Source organism: Trachurus japonicus, chromosome 6 (assembly GCF_045865225.1).
Source record: "Trachurus japonicus isolate A0001 chromosome 6, Traja_1.0".
Taxonomy (NCBI): Eukaryota; Metazoa; Chordata; class Actinopteri; order Carangiformes; family Carangidae; genus Trachurus; species Trachurus japonicus.
This window is the reverse complement of record NC_140912.1, coordinates 17,819,952-17,841,166: the sequence shown is the minus strand read 5'-3', so window position 1 is coordinate 17,841,166 and position 21,215 is coordinate 17,819,952. Positions and strand designations below refer to the sequence as shown.

Sequence of the window (21,215 nt, the reverse complement as noted above, 5' to 3'; positions counted from 1 at the left end):
AGAAATAACTGAAATTATTTTTACCGTCCCCTCGAACATTATCACTTTTAGAGGTTGTCTGTTCTTGTCTTATGTTCTTAGTTTCATTTTGCATCAAATACCCAAGTTTCTGCTGCTCTTTATTTTTGTGTTTCTTCAGTTCATGTGCTGAGCCTGCATGTCATTTGTTATTACAGCTAGAGGTGGGTGGGACTCTGTACAAGACACACAGTGTTTAATGTAATTTGTGCTAAGTAAATAAAACTAAACTAAATTTGGATAGTACAGAAGCAAATGGCCGTAGGTCGGACGTGCGTTTTGTTTACATCCACAACATCCCATCTGATTTTGAAATGTTGGCTGGGAAGCGGAAGTCGCTGCAGCACCACGTGACCCCCAGCTCGTTTTCCCGCCCGTATTCGTAATGAATTATTTAGTACCCCGGAAACAAGAGCAGCAGAGTGACAGCTGGCTCTCTTCGCTACGAAACTTGGAGCGCAGACTGCACGGCTATAGATAAAGGGTCTGTGTTGGAGGAGCCCCGGAAACACCTTCTACCTCGACTGACCCAGATGTTGTTGTTCATCTGTCTGCAGCTGCAAACACACAGGAGCTCAGCGTCACCGCGGCTCGACGGCGAGTTTCCTCTCTGATGTGAAACATCTCCAGAGTCTGCAGCAGTCTGTCGTCTCTTTTCATCACCTCAGAGTCCAGAGCAGGCTGCACAAACAGGTAGCTAACAACACTTATTTTGATCTTAATTTATATTTGCATTATTAGCAGATGAGCTTTGAGGACATGGACGTCTAGCTTTGTTTTTAACGAGAAGGTCCTGCACGGTGTTGGCCCACTAACATGTTTACAGAGAGACAGTTACAATAGACATGTTTTATCTCGCTCCATATCCACAACCACTTAGCGTGATTACATGCAGCTGTGGATGTAACGAGTCTCTGCTCTCTTTTCAGGTGAAATTAAAAACGATCAAACAAACAAAAGCTACTATTTACAGACTGCTCAGGCACGCAAACGTCACATCTCACACACGGCTGCTACTGTAACCCAGGGATGTATTATATTATCTGTAACCTTAGTTCAGGACCTAGCTATTGTATCTGCAGGGATTTAATATTATTATGTTGGAGAGCAGACCTGGTTCAACATGCAGCTTACTTACGAAAGCTTGTATTTTCATATAGTCAACGAGTGAGTCAGTGAGGAGGAAAGTTGTACATATAATTTTACAAATTCTTAAACAATGCATTTAGGGCTGCAAAATATGCACACACAAAAAAGACACAACTAGGCAGATACCGTGGTTGTGATTTTAGTTGGACTGGTCATTTTTGCTTTTCATTTTCCCATAACATCTTGAATATGATTTGTTGAACAGGTTGTCTCTCTCTGTAGCAACAAAACACAGAGGGTGCTAATAATGCACTAGACTAGAATTTAAAACTTGCCATATTTTGATTTCGATATAGCGGTAAATTGTGCATCCTTTACATGTAATCACACTTTTGCTGTTGAAAGAGAAAACAATGTCTGACACCTATAATAATAATAATAATAATAATAATAATAATAATAATATTGATAATAACTATTATTAGTATTAGTATTATTATTGTTCTAATCGGAGCAACTGTATCCAGTAACACTTGTACGTAATACATCACAGGTCTTGCTTTATCTTTTTATTTAATAAAAATAGATATTAATAGTTTGTATGAGTTGTAATGTATAAAAGGTTACAACATTGTCCACCACAACATTTTCAGCAGCCAGAACAACACAAGATGCTCTTTGGTTTTTAGTGATATGCAACAGAGCAAACTTTTAATCAGATCACTTCCAGCAGGGGGCAATCAAATGTAATTGTTGAGACATCCCCATTTTATGCATGTGGCACCACACTGGCTGAAACACCAACTCCATAGAAAACCAGTATGGAAATGGCTCCCAGGCACCACAGTGTTATTATGTGGCATTATGTTTTGTAAAACATGGCTGGCTTTCATATGTAATGTGGCCCAGACTCCAGCAGGTGACAGTGCAGCCTCACTGCTACTAACCTGCCTCCAAACCGTGACACTCGTTGCACAGAATATGTCAACTTATTATTTTCTGAAGGCCTCAAGTCATTCATCATTTGTACAGAGGTGGGTACAGTTGTGCACATCCAAAAGTGGTTTGAAGTTTACTGTAAAGTGTCCTCATGCTTTCTTAACAGCGAGGGTTATTGTTATTATTTTATCTTAACTAAAAGTTTAAAGCTGTTATTTTTGTTCTTAAGTCTAAAACCAACACTATTTCTTTGTTTGACGGCTTTAGTGCTGAAACATGAACATTACAGATTCTGTAATGTTCATGTTTCAGCACATACAAATCCTCCCCACTCCAAAAAAACAACAACAAAAAACTCCCATGTTAGTCACAAATAACACCACATCTCATCATTGGTTGATTGGTGTTTAATTTAGGGCTGGCACTTCCTCAGAGGAGTAACAGGACGAGAGTCATTAGCTGGTCATCGACCCGCCGGGGGCAGACTTAGCTCTCCGCCGCCCACCTTCGCCTCTGTGTGCGCAAACAATATACTAACACAAATTAGGACTCGCTGCTTTGTGTCAATTGGGAGTCCAACAAAGATGCTACACAGAGTGATATGTCATTAGTGAGCAGGTGGGGACGGGGAACATAGAGCTGTTGCCTCTCAAACTAAGTAGTGAAGAGGTTTCCATGGCAACAGGACTGCCTGCCTGGTGCCATCCCTGCATTTTTTTTTTTTTTTTTTTTTTGGGTGGTGGTGTCGGGGGGGACGAGGGTGGGCAGCAGAGATCAAAGTCGCCTGTCCTCAATTCTGCTGTAAGTGGAGGGTTAAATGGAGGGGTTGCAGGGGAGAAGCTTTTCATTAAACGTAACCAGATCTCCTCTAAGACACAGCTCGCATCGCTATTCAGTAGTCACACCAGGTAAATGCTGTTGAACGGCATTTATTTTATTCATTTTTTTAAGGTTTCACACTGGGACCTAGAAAAACACTAGTCTATAAGAAAAAAACGGACAATATAAGACACAAGTCAGCGACATGATCTGAAACAGCACAGTGAAGAGTGGAAAAAAAAAACAACAAAAACAAACAAAACTTCAGTAGATTGTTATTGTTTCTGTTGTAGTTTTAACAAACATTTGTCTATGGAAAATCAAAAACATTTAATAATTCAATGATTGTAGTTACTCATAGCAAAAAAAAAAAAATCAGTTTTCTTGTTCCAGCGTTTTCAAAAGTGAGAATTTGTTTCTTTATCTGTTTTCACTTAAACTATAAACTATAAAAAATCAATGGGTTTTGGCCTATTTTGTCAGATGAAACAAGCTGTCATGAAGTTGTGAATTTTACAGGCTGTTTGATTAAAAAAAAACATTCAAAAACAGTTGAATGAATAAGTAAAATTATGTTTGTTAGAGGTCTTAAAAATCACAATAAATCATCTTCTGTATCTAAGTACTAGTGAAAACACATAATCCACTATTTGACTGTCAATTTAACCATCAGACTAAAATTGACAGTGAATGCGCTGGGGTAGACACAAACTTTTTTTTTCTCAGAGAGGTGCTAATGTAAATGAGAAGCTGCATTTTGCTTTTGCTTCATCTATTATATTTCTGTTGATTTCACAAAAACTTTTTTTGTGGAAGCTGCTCCTTCCTGGTCTCAATCTCTTCAGCTGAAGAAGCTTTTACTTGTTCCAGGGGTTTAGTGGTGAGCACTGAGGTGTTGTAGGACGGCCCTAATTAGATAACTGTAACCCTCATATGAGCAGCAACATCCCTGGTGGTCCGGTCCTGGGACACACTGCGCTCAGCTTTTTGACTGGGCAGAGCTGCGAGAACAAGTGGAGTGAAAGGCTAAACAAGGAGGGAGGGGGGGCTCTAGGCTCTCAAATCCTTTTTAAGCCTTTTGTCATTTATACCGGGATTTATTTGTCATTAAAGAATAATAACACCATTTGTGATGCACTTAGGCTTCTATCAGATAAAGGTTGATATTTGGAGCACTGAAAAGTAGTCTTATATCTTTAATCTTATAAAAATAATAATTTTTGTGCAACAGCATTTGCGCCATCTTAACTTCAAAGTTTCAGGTTGATGCTGAAGTGTCCATTCATCCAGTCAACAACACTGCTGCTGCTGCCAAGAGCTCCCATGCTCCAGTTTCTCTCTCTTTTAAGCATTTCTCCATTGAGTCCGTTTAATTTAGTAATTTCATAATATCCAGGAAGAAGTGCAGCCAATGTGTGTGTGTGCTCTTCCAGACACGATTGCACCGTTCGAGGGGACTGATGGTGTTGATGTATTGGGTCTGCTGCTGCTGCTGCTGCACTGCACCATCTGTGTGAGACCTTAATAACTGGGCTGGTGATTTATTGCCTGTACTCAGCAGCGTCTTTTTGAGAGGAGCCCTGACAAAAGCCAAGACCCTCACCCTCCTACTGTTTTTAATAGTTCTTTAGGATGTGCAGGAGGGGGAAAAAAACTAATGTGGGGGCTTCACAGTGAAAGAAGATTGAGTTCCTTAAATGAAAGTAGTTTGGAGAGTGTGAGATTTTTTAAGACAGTTCAAAGGGTTTTTCACATTTAGCCTTATAGTCAACATTTACACCAGCTCTAAGCTCGTTAATGACTAATTTCCTTTAAATGTTATTGTAGCAATTAAAGCCTTGAGATGACACTGTCTCATCATTTCATGTGCCAAAGGCTGTTGTTTTCTGGCCACGCTGCTGCTGCTGCTTTGTAAACCCTCAGTGACCCCTCTCCGGCCCCCCTCCCCTCCCCTCTGGAGGGCGATAAGGTGCTGCTGAAGAAAAGCTCGTCTTATCTCCCTGCCGCCCCCTGAAGCAGTCGTGTTTTATGGGTTGTAGCTCTTTTGTTTCCTTGTCCTCTGTCTCTGCCTGGTCACTCACACTCATTCCTCATGGAAGTTGTTTGAAGGCCTAGAATAGCTGTGGAGAAGCCCCCCCCCCTCCTCCTCTCTTGCTCTCCTCTCCTTCTACTCCTCTTTTACCTCTTTATTGAATCCCGCCTCTGTATCATTTATCTCAGCCCCCCCCCCCCCGCCCCGTTCCCCTCTTCCTCAGTTTGAGGGGGCCGTTAGGGGGCATCCTCTTTTCTCTTCCAGCTGGGTTTGTTGACACACAGTCAATCTACGGTTGTCTTTCACCTCTGCCACCCCTCTTTTTAACTCCCACCCCCCCACACACAACCCACAGCTTGACCCTCCGCTTTCCCTGAACAGTAAAGCTGCCACAGCTGTGGACTGTATTAGCATAGCTGGTAAGAGAGAGGAGGGGAGGGGAGGGGGTAGGGGGGGTTGCTAAATATATTGCAGTCGTTACCTTTTGTTCAACAGTTGACAGTTTTAAAACATTTCAGCCTCTGTCTGTGCGAAGGGAGTGAGCAGAAAAGGACACAGCGATGATCTCGGTGTAACAGCTTTTTAAATAAAGGACAAAGACGACGGAGGGAAAGCAAATGAAAAAGCAAACCACTGGAAACAAATCTGTGGCTAATTAGTGCAAAACCATTGAAATGAAATGATGTATTGCCATAAAAATAGTTTTCATGTCTGACATTCAAATGTCATTTAGACAAATCTTGCTTCAAGCCGATGGCTCAGAGGAAAAGAAAACATTCAAGCTCATAAACCTTGAGTGATGTTTCATTTAGGCTGAGCGAGTTTGTGTTTTTTCTTGCTGTCAACAGGTGCTGGAATGAACAGGTCCAGGTCCAGCTGGGATAAAAAAGCCCCTCCAGCTCCAGCCACCAGGATCACCCGCAGCTCCAGCTCCCAGGTCAGGCACCCCGCAGAGTCTCCTGACTCCGGCCTGGCCACGCATGGAAAACAACGGAAGAAGCAGGCGGACTCGGCTCTGGCCCAGGACCTCAGTCAGATGAGCGTCAGCGGGCAGGACATTTTAGCCTCCAGGTGAGGACACCCAAAAGAGACTTTATACTGTCTTAAATGTAACAAAGAAAAAAGAACATTACAGCTGTCAGGAATAAAACATTAGAGGAAAACGTTTTGTGTTGGTGAAGAAGTAATAGTAAAAAAACACATGTGACGTATATTGGTAAGTAGACAGATTAACATGAAAGATATCTGAATACTGGGATGTACACTGTACACACACATTTAGTCCATACATGAAACATCCCACAGACATGGTTTGGTTTAAGAAAATTTAAAAATAATAATGAAGTGAGTAGATTTTGGTGGACACGGGCCGAAGTCATCGTGACCTCTTGTTGTTGTGCATACAATATGTCAGAAAGCACTGGGTTGTGTTTAATGACATCTGTCACAAAGATTCACATGGACCAAAGGATGAACTGATTGGATGTTGGTGGTCAAAGGTCAAAGTCAGTGTGACCTCACGTGACATTTTTTGGCCACAACTCATAAAGTTACAACACAATTTAAAACACACACATGTCTAAAAGGATTTGACACTGAAGTGATGACACTTTAAAACCCAAATAGCCAAAGATCAACTTCACTGTGACATCGGTTCAATGCTGTGGCTCAGAAAGGGAGAGAGAGTGAGACTATGTTTTCTGTAACTTGTCTGGTTTGCAGAAGCATACGACCACAATGCAGTAGTTCTAGTTTGAATGTGTAATAATAGTAACACAATAGTTAGAGAAATATACTTCTAATTCAGCGTATAGAGCATCTCTAGCTGCACTGTGAGGCTGTACATGAGATAAATGGGCTACTTATCTCTATTTGACATGTACCTCTATAATACATGAGGAGGGGCTGCATGGACTCTTGTGTCATCTGGATATTTAGATTCGATTCACTTTTATAATTTGAAATAAAATGAAGTATTTTATTGTAACAAAGATGATAGTTCCACATTGGATTAAGGTTGAGTAGTAGTGAAATGTCTGAGGGATGTGTCTTTGTGTCTCTAGTAAAGGAAAGACGTCCATATGTAGCAGTGACCCGGTGCAGGACGGTGATTCCTCTGGGTCCACAGCTGCTCAGAGTCGTCCATCTGTGTCTGCTGCCAAGTTACCGTCCCGCGGCGGCGGCCTCGCCTCCGTGGCTCGGCTGGTGAAGCTCGGCCGTTGTAAGAACGTGGTGGTGGTGGCCGGAGCAGGAATCAGCACAGCCAGCGGCATCCCAGACTTCAGGTTGTCGTCTTTTGCTTTGCTCTCTCCAGGGTATCCGCGGGGTCTTGAAAAGTATTAAAAGGTGAAAAATCAATTGTGGGAAAATTAAGACCCTTTAAAAAGTATTAAAAAGTCTTTTCACGACTTCATAAAGTCTTACATTTTGAAGGTATTTTTTTCTGAATTAGCTGTCCAAGAGTTTGAGTCCTAAAAAAGCGTTGTGAGTGTGTGAATTTATTAGTTTTATTAAAAAACAAAGATGAACAGGTAAATTAAAAAAACAAAGATGAACAGGTAAATAAAAAAACAAGGCTATTGTGGGAGCGTTCGTAAATTGTCTCTGAGAGCGCCCCCAGCCTATTTTGAGTTCTGTTGTATTATAGTGGTCTATAGTCTTTATCACAAACTAAGTGTCACTGATGTAAATGGTTACAGCTTGAAGTGGCGGTGAGGTATTAAAAACTATTGAGAAGGTCTTGAAAAAGTCTTAAAAAGGTATTAAAATGAACTTCAAGATTCCTGTATATACCCTGCTCTCTCTCCCTCTACACCCTCATCCTTAACTTTCTCTCTGTTATGATTTTCATTGTGCCTCGTTCTTTTCTTTTTGTCAGGACGCCAGGCACAGGTCTCTATGCCAACTTGGAGAAGTATAACATCCCTTACCCAGAAGCTATTTTCAACGTTGACTACTTCTCCAACGACCCGCAGCCTTTCTTCTCCCTGGCCAAAGCTCTGTATCCTGGCAGCCACAGACCCAACTACATACACTACTTCATCCGCATGCTTCATCACAAAGGCCTGCTGCTGCGGATGTACACGCAGAACATTGACGGACTGGAGAAATGTGAGTGACACGTTAAAGTGAAGTTAAAAACAGCACAGGAGGACACAATAACAGCTTGAATACCTGTCGTAATATTTAATAACGTTCCTCACAGTATGTGGCATCCCAGACGACAAACTTGTGGAGGGTCACGGCAGTTTTGCCACAGCTTCCTGTCACTTGTGTTACACGCCGTATCCTGCTGAGGAGGCCAAGGTACGTCTGGTAGTCGAGCACATTACTGTAACCCCCTGTATTTGATACTGGAGTAATACTCCCTTTTTCTTTTTGTCGCAGCGCGCTATAATGAATGACAACGTTCCCATATGCACGTTCTGCGCTGCTACAGTCAAACCTGACGTTGTGTTTTTCGGAGAGGACCTTCCACAGAAATATTTCCTCCACACAGAAGACTTCCCCAAAGCAGACCTCCTAATCATCATGGGTACATCTTTACAGGTAAACATCTGTCCTCGTGACTTGGATTGTTTTTTGTTTTTTTGAGCAGGTCAGTGATCATTTACATCTGAACAAACACTCACTGTTTTCAGATTGAGCCATTTGCCAGTCTGGTGAACACGGTTCGCTCCACTGTGCCACGTCTCCTCCTGAACCGACATGCGGTGGGCCCCTTTGAGAAGGTCCCGCTGCGGAGAGGAGACCACGTGGAGCTAGGCGACCTGGAGGACACCGTCCGGAGGTTCGCTGAAATGCTCGGCTGGAACGACGAGATCACAGAGCTGATGAGGAGTCAGGAAACAGCAGTGAGTGCCATCTTGATCATCAGGCTACTACTGAACTAAACAAAACTCTTGAAGGTTATGCAAGTGTGTACATTTTGGCAAATTGGCCCATTGGCATAATCCCTATAGTGTTAAGAGTAGGTTTGTTACCTTTAATTGTCGGTGCAAGCTATTTTTTAGAAGAGCGGAGCAGAGCCGCAAGCTGCTCAGAGCTACGCTACGGAGGCTAGTGAGATTTCTTGGTTTCCCTCATCAAACTCATCAAATACACAATTCAACAACTCCAAAACGCTCTGGTGGACAAGATGTGACCTGCACATTCAACACGTTATGAGACAGAGTTGTTTTCGAGGCAAATGCAGAGACTGCTTGATGAAAAACTGCAGCCGACTGGAACGCACATCAGTGGTTTTGCATCAATTTACCTCTAAAGCAACTCTGTCTCATAACGTTCTGTTATTATCTCATAGCGTGGTGAATGTGCAGGTCACAACTTGTCCACGAGAGCGTTTTGGAGTTGTTGGATTGTGTATTTGATTAGTTTGATGAGGGAAACCAATATCCCTCTTGGTTTCCAATGACAATGGGCCAATTTGCCAAAATGTTGAACTATCCCTTTTAAAGGAATATGTAATGTGGAAACAGAGCAGGAGAGGCTTTGATAATCAAATCTGAGCCAGTGCCTGATATTTATACAACTTGTTTCCTTCTTCAGAACATCCCCGCGCTGATAGACGGCTCTTCATCAGTGGGTGAGCAGCCTCCAGGCAGGATGGAAACATCCAGGTCCAGGCCAGGAGGTCGAGGAGGTCGAGGAGCGGCGAGCAGTGGCAGCGAGGAGACGGACTCGGAGACGGACAGCAAGAGCTCTGCCTCATCCAACCTGAGCAACTGATGCTGCACGTTTCATAGACGACAACACTGGAAAGTTTTGACAGTCTCCTCCTCTCTCCTGTTAACCGTTAGCACATTCGATTTCTAACCAGGTTATTGTGAATAATCTCTCTTCTTCTGGGACTCTGGCTGCTCTGTTCATATGTACAAATCAAAAGGTTTATCAACTTCAGCAATCATATTTAAAGCACTTAGTGGTGAGTCCATCCAGAACACTAGTAAATATCTGAACCCTGTATCAAAATGAAATGTTTCTGTAAGTGTTCTTATACAACAGCAACTTGTTAATGTTTTATATCGGCACACTGTATTTTAAAAAATATTTAATAAAAGTATTGTGTAATTTCCATATTTTGTCATTTTGTACATGGTTTATGTTGTAAAGGTCCCAAAAGAGACACGTATTCTTATTTTCCAGTTTATTAACTTTTCGGTGGACGCCTCACTACATTAAATAAGAGTGGTGCTATTTACAGTATAATGTGCAAAAACGACAAAATGATTCCGATAGCATAGTCTGTCCTGGTGCAGAGGTGATCAACATGCAATTTTAATTTATCCCCATTGATTGTGGAGGAACAAAAAGGCATTTACATGGGACCGAGAAGGACAAAAACCCCAAACAAATCTACAGCATGCATGTCAAACTGAAGGGAAAAACCTGAAGGAGTGAGTGGAGACACAAAACAAGTGGTCACTACCTGGTTTGAAAAGTATGGACGCTTTATGGTCCATCACCTTACGAAGACACTTGATGCTTTTCCCTTTAATTTGTCACACAAATGATCTGCATTGTTCTTTGTGTGTAGAGGCAGTAGTGGTGGTTAAAAAGTATGCTCATGGTTATTCATCATTAAGTAACTGAGCTCTCACCAAATCCTGAAATAATGCCAGGTTCCTTTTGGTTTAATTAAGTTTCTCTGGATTGTAATCTGCAATTAAAGGACTTTTGTTTTCTACAACAAATACATAAGTGATCTATCAGTATCTGAGTCAGTGCTTCAGTTAGAAGGCCAAACCTGTTGTGAACCCGTATCCAGTGATACATGCCAACTTCAGAAGTTCCAGCCTTTTAACATTTAATCAAAAATTGTACCAACACAAAGGAATATTATTAAGTTTATACATCGACTAAACTTGTGAATTTATATAAAATTAGCAAACATTTTCAATCTAGAAAACAAATCACATTACTGAGGACTGATTTAACATCATGCAGATTTGGCAAGAGTAATGTAGATTAGAAAACAATCATTTCAGTTTACACATTTCTTTGTCAAGAGTCCACAACAGGCAGAAAACAAATCTGTTTACTATCGTCCACCACAGGAAAATATAGCATCTTAAAATCTTCATTTAAGTTTTTAAACACCATGTAGTGACCTGACAGTAAACCAAAGACTCCTAAATTCAGAAAGTTTCCTTGGCAACTAACTGATGTGCAACATTCATGATCCTTACACAACCAAATATAGACTCAGTGAGAGCTGCAAGTTCAAACTATTCACACCAGCATTGTGTGATCTCTGAATACACATCAATCCTGTGGTCCCAGTCCGAACAGGCTCTGTGATCTGAAGCCAGGGACAAACTCAACTGTTTACAGCTTTTTAACTGTGGTTTCATGTTTTGTTTTTTCATGTTTACGTTAATATTGTCATGATTTAGTGTGTATATAATGTGCACTTGATTTATCTAGACATACAAAACGTGGCAGAAAAAAAATGAACAGAAAAGTGAAAAAGTGAAAAAAGCAAAAAAAAAAAAAAGCACGGGAGCAGGAATGATAATTTAGAACCAGTTTCACTTTGAACAAACCATTAACAACAGTGTTTTTCAATGAGAAAAACACGATCCAGCAAAAATTAGGTAACCTCTGTCTTCTCAACGTAAGGAGCAGTACAATAAATGATAAAGGTGCAACAGTAAACATAGAGGCCTCCTATGCATTATGGTGCATCGCGCATCAAGTCCACTTCCACTGTGGAGAAGAACGGCAGCAACAAGGCTCCTACAGTCTCCTGTCAATCGTTAAGCTGTGTCCCACTTCAGGGCCGGATTTGTCACAATTCACATTTCTAGACTGAACGGAGCGACGACTCCTGGACACTGAGGCTGAGAGAGAGAGATGTGCTTTGTCTGGAGTGTAGTTTTTACAGCTCTCAGTATCCGTATCCCACAATCCACTGCATGCTGGTAAATTGCTGGATGATGTGATGAAGTTTAACTACTGTATGTCATCTTTGAAAAACTGCAAAACAGCACTTGACCACATCACATTTACCTGATTGTGTATTTACATATGAGTGGTCAACAGTCATTGGTAAATAAATGTCAGTTGGTCTAGATTGAGTAATAATTAATAATTTAAATAACAGATGTCAGAGCTTATAAGTATATTTACATTAACATAAGATTAACATCACTCAAAGAGTTTAAAAGAGGAGCCTAAGTTCGTCGTACTGATGTCTGAACATCAATTTAATTTACAGAGAGTCATCGGTGCAGCATGTGATGTTTGGTCTCAGTGCTACTTTGGGTTGTTTTCTCTCATTCTCATCAGATTTTTTTTTTTGAAGACACTTCTACACTTTATTTCTGTGACTGCAGACTTTTAGACTTTCTCTTCAGCTTTTACCTTCTTTGAGGGACCCACACTCAAGAAGGATCTGGTCCTTGAAATGGGACACAGCTTGTCGGAGAGCCTGGGCGGGCTCGGTCTGGAGGATGTGGCCTCGATGTGCAGAGCAACTAGTCAGAGTCTGATCCTGAGTTGTCCTCTCCTGGATCGCAGAGAGTTTCCTCCAGAGGCGCTAACGTCCCGTCCGGCCTGATTCCCATGGGCCGAATCACGTTCTGCCTGTGGACACGAGAGAGAGACAAAAACCATCAGACAAACAACCCACAGACTCTACAGGGAGTTGTTACGGAGAAGAGGACGACGCCCAAACGCTGCAAAGACACAAACGGTCCCAACTGTCTTTTCTCGTTAAGTAAACAAACAAAACTAAATCTGCAGAAAACAAACTCAACTCTGCTCAGGCTCCTTTGTGAGTGGACAGTCTTAAAGAGGGCTTTCACCGCTACATCTTTACTCCCTTGCATCCAGGACTCGAGGACCCTTACTCGAGAACCCCATCCCCCCCCCCACACACACACTCCTTCATGGACACTGGCCCCTGTCTGGCCATCCTCTCTCCCTCTCAGCCCTCCTCTCCTGTGGCAGGTTTAATTACAGGATCAGCGCTCAGACTAATCTCCTCAAAGCCACGGCTGCTCCTTCATCCTAATCCAATTATACCTGCACTGTGTCACCACTCCCTCTCTGATGATCTGTCATCAAAGATTTAAAGAGGACCCATTTTCATTCATTGGAAAGATTCAACTACAGATGGCCATGTAATTCCTTCTGATTCATGATATTAATTTGAACTCATCCTGAAAAACGGTACAGGTTAAGTTTTTTTTTTATAAAGGACGACAGCTGTTGGGCGGTGAAATCTGAGCGCATCACAGCGTTGATTTGCAGTCTCGTATCACTGTTCAGTGGCAGCAGGTACAATAAGGACAAAACAAAAGCAAAACAAACAAAAACATGAACCATCATCCCAATTAGAGTTTAAAAAAAAAAAGACCTCGCCTCTCCTTATCGTCATCAGAGGAGTGGGGGTCTGGCAGATGTAAGAGGGGAGCGTGGTGGCGGCGGGTGAAGGGGGGCAGAATATGTGCTAATTGGAGGATCAGTTAAGCAGTTAGGGGAGCACATTCTTGCGAGGCTTTGACCGATCTCCTTAGAGCAGTGAGAGCAGTGAGGGAGGCAGCGCTCGGTCATCACCACATCTCCTTCACCGAGGAGGAGAAGAAAGGAGGATGCAGCCTCAGAAAGGAATCTTCCTCTTCTGGCCGCACGTGCCTCATTACGGCTCAACCCCCTCTTTGGCTCAACAATGACGAGGTCAGCTTTCTTATGTCTCCACATTTGTTCGGGGCCGGGTCTCTTCCTCTCTCGTCCACGTTCCACCCCAAATTGCTTTGTCTAGTTGTGCCACTGTCTCAGTCCACTCCCTGTCTGCCCAATGATTGGCTCCTCAGGATGACAAGAATAAAGTCAGGACACATGTGTTATTAAAAACCCTGAATGCAGCACATAATAGGAGCAGGACCGACAAGCCGACTCCGTGTGCCAATTAGGTGATAATTAATGGAGTGGTGGTAATGATGCTGCAGCGGCGTGCCGGCAGCCTCCATTTACGCTAGCTGAATGCTGCGGCGTGCTGGAAGTCCAAGCCTAATTGAAGCTACAGCTAACGGCAAGAGATTCTTCCTTTGATGAATCGGTTGGCAGGGAGCGAGCTCACTGTTACCTTTGTGCGAGTATCGAACAGGCAACGTTAGCCTCCGCTCGCTAAGAAAAGGTCAACATAAATGCAGAACGGCCCTTTGCACGGGGAAAAACAAATAATATGAATAATTTGAGCAGAGGAAAAGAGAAAAGTTAATCATGTTGTTGCAGTCTTTTCAAAGGAAACACAATTGATTATTTGTCACAGACATCTGTGTTTGTTTCTTAGCAGGATGCCTGAAAACTCTCCAATCAATCACCCTGTTCAATTCGTCATTACGCACAGATTCCTTCTACTATCACATGTCAACAAATCATCTACAGTAGGCATGGCAACCTCCCTCCAGCCATTTTTTCCTCTAATAATATTGTCTCTTGTTACATACAGTAACAAATATCTCAAAAACATGTCATCAAATTTCTGTGAATTTTTGTGCAGCCTCCTGCAGTGAGCTCTGCAACGACTGGTGAATTTTTTGGTGAAGATCTGGATCCAAAAATTTGCACCTGGAAAGATTTCTAAAACTCTTATCGCTAACCAACCAACACAGCCTCTAAGTTTTTTTTTGTTTTTTTTTTGCATTCAGGGCTGTTTTTGGTCTGAACACTTAGTAACCTAATCATAAATAATAGAGTACTTTTATAATTATACGTATTGATTAAGGTTATGCAGCCAGAGCTATTTTACCTTGACAACTTGTCAAACATGTTGACCAGTTTCTGGGCCTCGTACTCCTTCTGTTCCTCCGTCATCTCCTCAATGGGGTTCGGCATCGGCTCCTCCACATGACCAGTGATGGGGTTGATGCTGAAACCAGCAGATGACTGAGGTCAGTTTACATATTGTAATGACTTTATACATTACTAATATACAGTACATGCATCAGACTTATAAACTGCTACATAATTTAATTTACTGCCCCCTGGCCCATGACCCCAGTTCAGTGCAAATTATACTTTTTCATAAAATCTTGATGGTGCATAACAAGATACAGGTGAAAACAGAGGTAACAATAATGGTGATGAGCAATGATGACATCAGATGGTCAGAGGTTCAGTGTTTCCTCTACATTCATTTAGGAGTGGCGGCCGCCATTCCTAAATCCTAGCCGCCGCTCCTTCAATTTTTCCGTTTTTTTTTTTTATTGTCGCAAATACACCACCACCGCATCTCTCCACCTTCACAGTAGAGTCCTGCACTAGGTCGGGTACTCGCGAGTACTAAGGTAAACTACAGATAACCATCTTGCTCAGTATCTACTCTTTGCACCTCGATGACGCACCACAGCGTGTTTTTCCGCAGCATCGTGTAACTCAGGTGACAGAATAACAGCAGTTTCAGGACAGGTCAGTGGTCGCTGTTGCCGGTGTGTTTTTAAAATTGATTCTCGTGTCGGACGTAGCGCTCCAGTGCTAGTGGAAAAGCAAAAAAAAAAACTGAGTCTGTCAGCCCACTGGGCTTATAAATAAACAACATTGATGATTATCATTGTAGCCTATAAGTTTAACACGACATACCCCCAGTGTTTCCCATTAATTAACGAGCCTGTGGCGACCCGCCCCTCCACCTGCCGTCTCTCGTACACACACACACACACGTATACATACAGACACGGGACACTGGCGCATGGATAGGTCGCGCTTGACCGCTAATAAACGGTAAATGCGCTATATCGCGCTAATTGTACAAAATTACCGCGACCCCCCCCGCCTCCACCACTCCTTACAAAAATCCTAGCGGAAACACTGAGGTTTATTCTGAGCCCTCTGATTTCTTACAAGGGTTTTGCTGACTTATATTCTTCTGTGTCTGAATCTTCGTCTTCTGAGTACTGCGTCTCTCCTCTTCCGCCTCCGAGAAGTCCTCGAGCCACCAGGAGTCCTGCTGCGTTTCCATATCCTGTGTACTTCAACAGGTTGTCCACTGGAAGATGAAACCGCAAATAGAAAAGTGACAACACATATAAATGTGTGAAGATGAGCCAAGCTGTAGTTGTGCTGCTATTTGGAGAGGACTGCACTTCAGACATTATTCCTGTTCTCTCATTCTGTTATTTTGTCATTTGGTGTGATGTAACCCTGCTCCTCCCATGACCCCACTATCGTTTCGTATGCCCACTCTTACCGCTCTCTTTGCAGAGAACAAAGAGGAACTCTGCGGCCGTCTGCTTCACACCCATGTCAACATGAGTCATAAGGCGAACCAACTTGTTCCTGATGGTGGTGCCAATCTCTGGCCTGATCTTCACATCTGTGAGTGGAGGAAGTACCTGAAGACGAAGAGATTTACAACAATTTAATTTACAGTAACTGGTAACTACTTAATGAACACACACATGCACACACACGTTAGTATCGTGGTGAGATTTCAGTACTTTACTCAGTAGCACAGATGACCACCTTCCATATTAAAGAAATACTTTAATGCAACTCAAATTTAAATGCCACATGTTTTTATCATTTAGTGTATTTTAATGTGTTGACAGCTACTGTACCTGAGCTTTGATATATCTGCGGATTTCTCTGTGTTGTCTGGATCCCTCCGTCAAAAGGCTGAGCACCGGAGTGAGTCCCTCTTTGTAGTTGGAGCCCTGCTTGGAGAGACACAGGCCACACGCACTTCACAAGCTGCACAAGCTGAAACACTGGTCGGGTGTCATGCACACAAACAAACTAAACTAAACAAAGCTGGTGGGTAGATTAGAAATTAAATGATAGGCAGTTTAATGTCTAAAGACAAAGAGTCGGTGTGAAGTGGATGATGGTGCACAAGCTACAAGACACATGGTCTGTTCCTGTGATGTTCCCAGTTGTTAGTTCAGTTTCTTCTAAGCTTTTTTTTTATTTTTTTAAATAACATGTAAAAGCTTTAGATAAATTACCATTATAATATAATCTAAACTCTACACCCCTCTCTGTATTAGCAGCAGAGGTTGAACTTTACCTTGTCGATCCTTTTCTCCATGAAGTCTATTAACTTCTGGACACCATCCATGTTTTTCCCACCATATTTCTCATGCCCTCCCTGGACAGGCACATCGATTAACACATCCAGGCAGGATGCAGGCAGGTTGTTAAGCAGGTTGACGGCATGGCTGGGGATAAAAAAAAGAAGGACATTTTAATTATTTAAACCATTTACCGTACTTTACAGGATAAGAGTCGCTGTTTTGAGATGGTGTTGCCAAAAGGTTTGAGGGGTCAAAGCCTAAAAAACTGAGGTGTAAGTAGTAAAGAAGACGATTAGTAGATGAAAGCGTTGGAGCAATGGCTTTTGAAAAGATGAAAGCTTCGGGGCAGTTTGCCGAAGAGGAGTTGTTCCAGAGTCAAGGACCCCCGATGGCAAAGGACCAGTCACCTCTTGTTTTTAATCTACAGTTTGGAACAACTGATGGGGCGCTGCCAGATGACCTCAGGGTGCGGTCTGGCGCAGGTGGAGTAAGAAGGGCTTTCACAAATTATTTCTCTAGTGCTCATTTGTGCCACATTGTTTAAGCCACAGTCCGACGTTGTCCAGACAGCAAGTAAAGAGACAGTACGTTTTATAGTCAGAGACAGGGACAGGTTTTAGAGATATAGAAGATATTTGGCTTTATGAACACTTTGTAGACTGGTTTGACTTATATAGTCTTAGTGTAAGCCCAGGTTGTAGAAGTTTTTTTTGCCAATCAATTTCTGATTTGATCTACAAACATTCAGAGAAGAAATGTCTCATCAAGACTACTGCACTCATCTAGAACTTCTGAAAATGACATATTTTCAACAAATTTTCAACTTTTCTACTATTTTACTACTCTTAAAGAAAGACGCGAACTGATTTATATACAAATGAAAAGTAAGAAATTTTTTTTTTTTTTAAATCCTTAACAACTTAGATTTAGAAATATTTTACTATGTATGTTTTACTAATTTCACTTAACCAAACCTATAAATGGATCTAAATACAAACATCTATCATGTTCTGTCACATATTCACATTTAAACAAACTACAACTAAACTCTGTTGGTCAGTGGGTCAAACTCCCATGACCAGTTCAGCCACCAGCGTGACAGGTCAAGAGGAACATCAGTCACTTTTATATGACGCTGTTTAAATTTCAGTCTTTGGCCACAGATTCTTGGCATTCCTGCATTAAATTACCATGAGAATCAGATACTGCTGCTCTACTGCGACAGCTAAAAGCCTTTAGGAGATGAAACACCAATCAACGCTCCGGAGAGAAACATCTTTGTTTTGCCCGACACATTTTCCCACGACATTGCAGTTTGCCACCATCAGCTATGAGTCTCTATGTGCAGCATCACAGCTGCTCCATGGACGTTCAGCGCTTTCATGCAAATCACAGCAGGTGAAGTTACAGTGCCGCACATGCTTGTAGTTATTTTGCTGGGTGGTGGAAGTGCTCTGTGGATGCGTGTGCTTTTCTATGCAAATCGGTTTCAACAGCAGCATTCACCAAACACAGAGATGAGGACACACATTTACAAAGTGTTGTGGCTACACTGGCTAGCTTGCCCACCTGTGTGCTTCCTCAGTTTTCTCCTCCGTCTCCGTCCTCAGCATCAACAAATGACGCAAAATGGCAGCAATTAGTCGGAACTGGTGGTCGTCCTCCTGTCAAATAAGGAGCGGACAAAAACATCAACTCAAAGCAAACTGTTTCACCGATCTGACAAAAAGCAAAACAATACGATAAACATGGTTAAGGGACTAACGGCAGGATACTAGAAGCATATGCAAAAATAGCAACTTGTATATGCAAGAGGCATTGAAGCCCATCTAAAGACAAGAGATAGGCAGACTGAGGGATTCAACAGAAGGAGGAAGGAGGAAGCTTAGATTTCTAAAATGTCAACGAGGAGAGCAGGGTCACATATGAGCCTAAGCTATAAAGCTAAATTAGATCATTAACACTTACACCGTGTTAGAGGCTGTCTTTGTGGCCATGTGTCCATTTCAATCCAAAGTATTGCAAGCACGTTGGAAATACTTTCTTAGACAGGACTGATAAGTTCAATAATTTTCTAAAATCACTATCAACTATTACACTTTACTGTAACTACACCAATCACAACAAAAAAGCACAGCTGTAATTATTAAAATTAATGATGCACCCTTTACAGCCCCCCCACACACCTGATATTAATCTAATCACTAATTGACCTAAATCTTTAAGTGCCAAACTGGTCAGAGTTTGTGTAAAGGGTCATATTTCATTTTACTGGATTCATCTGATGTGCTTAGTCATTCACAGTATCTACAGTGTCTCCCTCAGGAAAATGTGAACAGAGCAAATATTATGTGATATATCATTTGGCTGTTGTGGCGATGTATGATCTTTGTGGTCCAACCCATAATTGAGCAAATTACTGTGTCTGAAACATCTGCATTAGCTCATCTGCTCCCAACACCACCTCCCCTACACATAATATGGGGTCAGAGAGAAAACCATGATGAATAATGTGCAATGTGAACCGTCACCATTACATGACGCACTCTCACAACACACTCACCTCAACACGAATGTCAGACAGTGTGAGGTTGAACAAGGCCTTGAGTGCTTCCATTGCTCTCTCGTTGTCCTCTGCCGGCATGGGCAGGGCCTGCGGATCTGGACAGGCGACTTCGTAGGGGCCGACCCAGCGCACATCCAGGGTGTGCTCCAGGACCTCCGACAGTAGTCTCACCGCGTGCCACTCTCTCCTCAAAACCCCTCTGACGTCGGGCCGGAGGGCGGACAGCAGGAAGAGAAGGCGCAGCGTGAACAGGCCCACCTCGTGGTGCCATGTGCGGGCCGTGTGCAGGCTGGTGCACAGGCCGTGGGCCAGCTGTACGTCCACACTGACCTGCTGAGCTGCAGGACTGTTGTACACCACGTTGCATAGGCACTTCAAGGCCTCCACCACAACCCTCTCCTCCTCCTCGGACTGCGTCTCTTCCGGGGAGCTGTTCTCGTTGTCACATCCTTCCTCCCTGGCGTGATGCAGCCTCGCCATCCCTCCCAGAGTCAGCATGCCCTCCCTGGTGGCCACAGGTGCGAGGACACGCTTGTCTCTTGACAGGATGCGCAGAGTCTCCAGACATGTCCTCTGACAGCTGGGCTGCACCTGCCTCCCCAGGACTGTCAGCACGCCCTGACACAGCCTCTGCAATGACACAGGCAGGACACACTTTAATCACAACTAAAAAGGCACTTTTTGAGTCAAACATTGCCTTTTTTTTTTTTTTTTTAAATAACAACCTGCTCATATAAACAGTCCTTACACTCCTCAGGGCTTCTTCCTTTGGGTCGAAATTGAAGGTGCGGTTGTTCTGAAACAGAAACAACACACATGGTTGACACGGAAACACACACATACATACACATGAAACAGACTTTATTACATATATATGCTGTAGTTTTATCACATCGTAGTTCACACCGCTGCTGTTTCATCTCTGGGTGCAGAAACCTGATTTCTAAGTAGCATTAGCATCGTCAGAGCTACGTGCTGGGTTTTGTAAACAACATTTAAAGCTCCTGTCAGGCTCATTCACCGTTTTTCCTGGTTATATGCGATGTAACGGTGCCTCATTAAATATTATATAACAACATTAACATCGGTTTAATTGGCTATTAAGGTGTTTAGTTAACTCAAAGCTAGCGTTAGCAGTTAGCCGTTAGCAGCTAGCACGTAGCACCGTTTGTTTTGGTTGACGTAAAAAAAAAAAAAACCCCGAGCAGAGGCGCGACTCACCTCCTGATTAAACTGCTGCAGGAGCTTCTCGACGTCTCCTTCGTTGTCATTTTCAAGCTGCGATAAGATGTTGTTCAAATCCATGGTGGATATTTGAAGCAGACCGACGGGCAGCGGCAGCAGCAGCAGCTTTGGCTTGTGGATGTTGTTGTTTCCACTGAGCGATGAGCAGCTAGCGAGCAGCTAACTAGCTAGCTCACAGGGTGTGTGTGTGTGTCTGCTGTCAACAGGGAAACTCCCCTCATGTGCCCATCAGCAGCAGCAGCAGCAGCAGCAGCAGCATCCTGCTCCTCACTGGTTATTATGCAGCAACTACACAGCAAAGGGTCTGAAAACTTATGTTCAGGGGATATTTCAGTTTTTCTTTTGCATTTAATTTGCTAAAAGTGTCTACAATTCTGGGTTGCTGCTGTCATGATGGGGTGGGGAGTGATGAATTTCAATGATTTTAACATAAAGCTGTGAAATAAATAAATAAAAAAAGGTGAAAATTTGAATAGCCTACTTTTGG

The 21,215-nt window shown here is 42.7% G+C and overlaps 2 protein-coding genes across 3 annotated transcripts; one reads left to right on the top strand and one right to left on the bottom strand.

The window, feature by feature from the left end:
- The first annotated feature begins 439 nt into the window (after positions 1-439).
- LOC146985977 (NAD-dependent protein deacetylase sirtuin-3) lies at positions 440-9,971 on the top strand. The gene is made up of 8 exons (XM_085779512.1): positions 440-711; positions 5,746-5,968; positions 6,961-7,182; positions 7,776-8,008; positions 8,103-8,203; positions 8,285-8,446; positions 8,539-8,751; positions 9,446-9,971. The coding sequence occupies exons 2-8, from the start codon at positions 5,754-5,756 to the stop codon at positions 9,623-9,625; spliced, it is 1,326 nt and encodes a 441-aa protein (XP_085635638.1). The 5' UTR covers positions 440-711; positions 5,746-5,753; the 3' UTR covers positions 9,626-9,971.
- Positions 9,972-10,028: 57 nt separating this feature from the next.
- ric8b (RIC8 guanine nucleotide exchange factor B) lies at positions 10,029-20,966 on the bottom strand. Of its 2 annotated transcripts, none has more exons than XM_085779511.1 (10): positions 20,705-20,966; positions 20,232-20,279; positions 19,481-20,113; positions 18,487-18,581; positions 16,911-17,061; positions 16,462-16,557; positions 16,092-16,236; positions 15,746-15,890; positions 14,655-14,774; positions 10,029-12,484 (listed from the first exon to the last, which is right to left on the bottom strand). In XM_085779511.1, exons 1-10 carry the CDS (start codon positions 20,786-20,788, stop codon positions 12,376-12,378), a joined length of 1,626 nt encoding a protein of 541 aa, XP_085635637.1. In that variant the 5' UTR covers positions 20,789-20,966; the 3' UTR covers positions 10,029-12,375. The 2 variants fall into 2 exon arrangements, with proteins under 2 accessions (XP_085635637.1, XP_085635635.1); XM_085779509.1 differs by having other exon boundaries at positions 16,462-16,560; positions 20,705-20,922.
- Positions 20,967-21,215: the final 249 nt, after the last annotated feature.

Excerpts from the sequence above, each read along its gene's own strand:
- ric8b (XM_085779509.1), bottom strand. The coding sequence starts at position 20,788 with ATGGATTTGAACAACATCTTATCGCAGCTTGAAAATGACAACGAAGGA. Across the intron at positions 18,582-19,480 it reads TGTCTGACATTCGTGTTGAG|GAGGACGACCACCAGTTCCG; the intron begins GTGAGTGTGTTG and ends CTTATTTGACAG. Across the intron at positions 16,237-16,461 it reads GCAGATATATCAAAGCTCAG|GTACTTCCTCCACTCACAGA; the intron begins GTACAGTAGCTG and ends CTTCGTCTTCAG.
- LOC146985977 (XM_085779512.1), top strand. The coding sequence starts at position 5,754 with ATGAACAGGTCCAGGTCCAGCTGGGATAAAAAAGCCCCTCCAGCTCCA. Across the intron at positions 5,969-6,960 it reads CAGGACATTTTAGCCTCCAG|TAAAGGAAAGACGTCCATAT; the intron begins GTGAGGACACCC and ends TTGTGTCTCTAG. Across the intron at positions 7,183-7,775 it reads AGCGGCATCCCAGACTTCAG|GACGCCAGGCACAGGTCTCT; the intron begins GTTGTCGTCTTT and ends TCTTTTTGTCAG.